Here is a 5,282-nt window from a genome sequence, read left to right as displayed (position 1 = left end):
GTCTAAGTGGTCGGTCTTTATAGTTAAAAGTTTGGTTCTTACTTTCGATTACTTGTATGATGAATGTATGATTGGAATGTTGTTTTGATTATACTACTGTGATGTTTGAATGAATGTGAGTTTGGAATAATTAAATTACATAAGCCCTGCAGTTGGAGCAACCTGAGGACAGTGTTGGACCATCCGATCCTTAGTTAGGTTTTAATTACTATCTTGTGTATATAACCGTACATTCTTTTATATTCTGTAAAACCGTTCGGTACGTCTTTTGTTTTAGGCCGTTCGGTAGTATATGAATCTTAGACCGTTCGATCTCTCAATGTACATTTTATCTCTTGTACAACTTCAAATTCCATGTAATAATTACGTTTTCTTCTTCTTACTTTCTTATTCTTTACTTTACTGTTCTTTATTATTATTTTTGTTAACTCTTAAAATAATTATAATTTGCAACTTATTGGGATGTTACAAATTTCAACTTTCATTTTAACCCATGGTTATAAAAAAAAAGTCTTCAATTTTGAAATACTTTTTAGAATTTTTAAAAAAAATTAAAACTATGTTGTTTAAAATTATCTTTATATATTCAATCTAAACTATTAAATAATCAATGTGTCTTTTGTTATGAATAAATTTATATAGTTATTTATTTTTTTTAGATATTAATATTAGTGATTCTAATTTAAATTTATAATTTTTATCATTTTAATAAATGATATTATCAATTTTTGTTTTAAATTTTTATTCAAATTATTTAACAACAAATATTTTGATACATTTAAGTAAAAACTAATTTAGAATATTAAACTAAATAATAATTTAAATTATAATTTTTTAATTTTATTATCAAATAATTTAATCATTATTAAATAATTTGAAATATTATTAACTTTAAATAAGAAAATTCATTAAAATGTAATAGTTTTAAAAATTATTATATTATTTGAAAGATACAAAATAATTTTAACATATTATTTTATTCACAAGTGCATTGCAACTCAATTTAATATGTTATTTAATATCTAATTGAATAAAAATAAATTCTCTTAAAATTCTGTTGTATGGAGTTTTTTTTTTCGCTCAATATAACAGGAGTAATATGGAATTATATGTGTTTAGTTTTTTTATAAGGTAAAAATTAATAAATTATAATTATAAAAATAAATATAAATAATTTTTATAATTAAATATAATTTCAATATTTTAATTTTTTGGAAGTAATTTTTTATTATAAATAATTATTTTAATTATAAAAATAATTAAACTTCAAAAAATATTTCAAATAAAATAAATTATTGTTTAAGATACAAATAAATAAAAGTCTCACCTTAAATAAAACAAAAAGATATACATAATTCATATACACACGAGACATCTTTATTTATAAATATTTTTAAGGAATGTTACTAAAAACAAATCTTTGATAGTTTGGATCAAAGCATACAATATTTTTTCAGATAAAAATCTTTCTAAGTTTACCTTTCTACAATTGGTATTAAAGCTGATAGTTTAGTCTAGCTGACCCGCTTAGATAAATAGGTCTATTCACTTAAAACATAGATAATATCATACAATTTTAGAGATATATGTGTATTTACTTTCCTAAAAATTAATAAATTAATCATTTTACTTTTCCTAAAAAGTAAAATTTAAAATATAAAAAAATTAAGCTTTAAGAATTATCAAATAAAAAAGAATTAAATTAAGAAAAATCACTTAAAAAATAAAATTGATAAAATAGTTATTTTAGTTTAAAAATATTTACATAAAATATATAATAAAAAATAAATATATTTATTTCCATTACCCAACCCTAGAAGCAAATATATAAAATGTTATAGTCGAGTAAGGAGCATTGAATGAAGAGAACACTAGCTATAATATAGATAGCTTAATTATAGAAATCTCTAGAACACAACATCTCAGATTATTTATTTTGGTGTACACACTTTATTTAGTACACATGATTCCCAATCAAATTTTTAACAATAATAATTGTTCTTTTTGTCTATTATGATTAATGTCCCAGAAATTAATAATTTAAATTCCTATGATAGGAAATGACTTTTTCTTAATCATAAAGGAGTTAATTTGCGGCACATTTAAATTTAGTAAGATTAAGAAAACCTTTTAAGGATTAATGTAAGTTTTTTATATTATTAAAAAAACTAATTCAAACAAATTAACGTCTGAAACAATTTTATTGCTTCATAAAGATACACAATGCAAATTTTATTAAAATTCTTTAGATTAATAAGTATTAAAAGTATTTAATCTTATTATTAAAATTTTATAAGATATTGAGTTTAAGAATATTCGTGGTTCAATGTTTTCTATTCAGACTTTAGAGGACATATTAGTGCCACCGTATACATGAACCATGCAATAATAATCTTTAATAGGCAAAGTAAAAGAAAAGAAAAAAAAAAAAAAAAGCAAAAGGAAAGAAGAACAAATAGGTTTGATAATTCCAGATCTGAGACGGAACCTCTTTCTCTTTCTCAGGTTTTCTAAATCTTATATCTGTTCAAAGTTTCTCTGTCTCCCTATTCGTTATACACCACGCCAAATCAATATACTTCAGGTAATTCTGTTTTTTCTTTTGTTTTTATGCTGAATTTGTTTGTTCTGGTAAACAATTTTCATTGGGTTTGCGACCTACTAAGCTGGAGCTCAAGACTAAGTTAGACTGGTGGTGATAATCATCCTTTATATGTAATTGGAAAGACACATGTCATGAATTTCAGAAGTTTGTGGGGTTTGGTTGGATATTCTCAGGGGTTTCAGTTTAGGGTTGATTATGCAAATTTTGGGGTTTTGGAAATTTAAACTTGGATGAAATCCCAGTGAAACTTTTTGAGAAATTTTTGTTTGATCTTGATGTATATGAGGTAGGAGGGAGGAAGAAAGATGATGGGGGAGAAGTTTTGTGTGAACGAAGAAGACAAGGGTGTGTTGGAGTCTGTGTTAGGTGCAGAGGCTGTTGCGTTTTTCATTTCAGCACTTTCCAATAATGTTTTTTCCAGCGTTGTTGCTCCTTCTGTCGGTGCTGACTCCACCCTCCGTCAGAGGTTGTGCCAGCTTGTTGAGGGTTCCAAGTGGAACTATGCAGTGTTCTGGCAAGTTGCTGGCTTGAAATCTGGTGGTTCTGCCTTGATTTGGGGTGACGGGCATTGCAGTGATCCCAAAGGGAAGAGGAGTTCAATGGGGAAAGACGATGAGCAGGAGGTTAGAAAGATGGTGCTGCAGAAGCTTGATGCCTGTTTTGGTGGGTGTGTGTCGAAAGAGGCTAATTATGCAAGACTGGATAGGTTGTCTGATTTGCTAATGTTTTACTTATCCTCAATGTGTTACATATTCGGTTTTGATTCGCCATGTGGTCCTGGGAGTTCATTCAAATCTGGTAAATTGATTTGGACATCTGATGTTGCCGGTTGTTTGAATCAATTAGAATCTAGATCATTTCTAGGGAAAGTGGCTGGTCTTCAAACTGTTGTTTTTGTTCCTCTGAAATCTGGGGTGGTGGAGCTTGGTTCGAATGAAGTGGTGTCTGAAGAACAGGGTTTTGTGGAGATGGTGAAGACAGCATTTGGGGAATCCAGTCCCGGGCAGACTAAGGTGTTTCCGAAGATTTTTGGGCACGAATTAAGCCTGGGGGATACAAAATCTCAGTCTATAACCATTAGTTTCTCCCCAAAGGTGGAAGATGATCCTGGTTTTACTTCTGACTCTTTTGAAGTTCAAGGACTGGGGTTGAACCATGCGTATGGAAATTCATCCAATGGAACTTTGGGGGACAGTAGTGAAGGGAAGATGTTCCCTCAATTGAATCAAATGATGGGTGGAAATTTTAATGCCCAAGCAAGGGTTCCTTGTCTAGATCTCGGTAATGAAGACACGTCCTCAATTCATGCAGATGAGAGGAAGCCCAGAAAAAGAGGTAGAAAACCTGCCAATGGGAGAGAGGAACCACTGAATCATGTTGAAGCAGAGAGACAGAGACGTGAGAAGCTTAACCAGAGGTTTTATGCCTTAAGAGCTGTTGTCCCCAATATATCTAAAATGGACAAGGCATCTTTGCTTGGTGATGCCATTACCTTCATCACTGATCTCCAGATGAAGATCAAAGTGTTGGAAGCTGAGAAGAACATGATTAACAACAAGGACCAGAGGTTATCCTTGCCAGATATGGATTTTCAGGAAAGAGAGGATGACACAGTTGTGACAGTGAGATGCCCTTTAGATACTCACCCTGTTTCTGATGTAGTTAAAACTTTCAGGGAGCATCAAATTGTGGCTCAAGACACCAATGTTTCTACTACAGATGATAAAATCATTCATACATTCTCCATAAGAACTGAGGGAGGGGAGGCTGCTGCCATACAGTTGAAAGAAAAGCTTGAAGCGGCCCTATCCAAAAATTGACCATGAGATCATATTTATGTAGCATCGTCTTCTTAGAATTACCCTCAGTTTGTCTGATAGGCTGACATATGATTGTTCTTAGTGTTATTTGTTACTTGTAATCCGTTTTAAAATGTGTTCAGATCATCATCAATAACCTTAATTATGTACCTAAGTAAATTAGTGGTTGAATTTCAGATGATGGATAATACAAGTTGAACTATATTTTCTATAACCATCAATCTATAAGCCAAAAAAATGCCTAACATCGGATCATCATATGTACTGTGCATTCTTCTGCTATTTGCATTACCCATTCTTTGTTGGGCTGCGCCTGAACACTAGCTATAATTATGTATATATTGCATCATTGTATTTTATGTAGTACGTTTAAGTGGGTAATTATTAACTGGATAATGATATTTAGACAACATTTTTTTGACAATATTTGAACATTGATTACGTGTCAATACGTAATCAATGTTCAAATATTGTCAAAAAAATGTTGTCTAAATATCATTATCCTTATTAATTACTGAGATGGAAAAGTGATTACGAGAAAGAGATCCGAATGGTTTTAAGGATAATTCTAAAATTGATTGTTGGAAATTTGAATCTCTCAAATTAAATTACCATAAATTCCTAATTTGAGATGGTTCAAGTATAAAAGTAATATATAAGATTATGCTCTTCTGCGTTTACCAAGACCAAGTTTTTGTTAGCTAAGGAGGATTTCAATGTTAACTTAGTAAATTTTAATGCACAAAAATAAGTTTTGATGAAGCAATGGATGACGACGTTAGGAAATTTGCAAGATCACTTTTGATAACATTCCCCTAAAGGAAAACAACATAAGTGTGAATATTTGTTTATGAGAG

At 30.0% G+C, this 5,282-nt stretch overlaps 1 protein-coding gene across 1 annotated transcript; it reads left to right on the top strand.

The window, feature by feature from the left end:
• Positions 1 to 2,388: 2,388 nt before the first annotated feature.
• LOC106772677 (transcription factor bHLH3) lies at positions 2,389 to 4,639 on the top strand. The gene is made up of 2 exons (XM_014659221.2): positions 2,389 to 2,584; positions 2,896 to 4,639. The coding sequence occupies exon 2, from the start codon at positions 2,911 to 2,913 to the stop codon at positions 4,423 to 4,425; it is 1,515 nt and encodes a 504-aa protein (XP_014514707.1). The 5' UTR covers positions 2,389 to 2,584; positions 2,896 to 2,910; the 3' UTR covers positions 4,426 to 4,639.
• The last annotated feature ends 643 nt before the right edge of the window (positions 4,640 to 5,282 follow it).

The sequence above is a fragment of the Vigna radiata genome, chromosome 8 (genome assembly GCF_000741045.1).
Source record: "Vigna radiata var. radiata cultivar VC1973A chromosome 8, Vradiata_ver6, whole genome shotgun sequence".
NCBI classification, from domain to species: Eukaryota; Viridiplantae; Streptophyta; class Magnoliopsida; order Fabales; family Fabaceae; genus Vigna; species Vigna radiata.
This window is presented reverse-complemented; position numbering and strand designations above follow the sequence as displayed.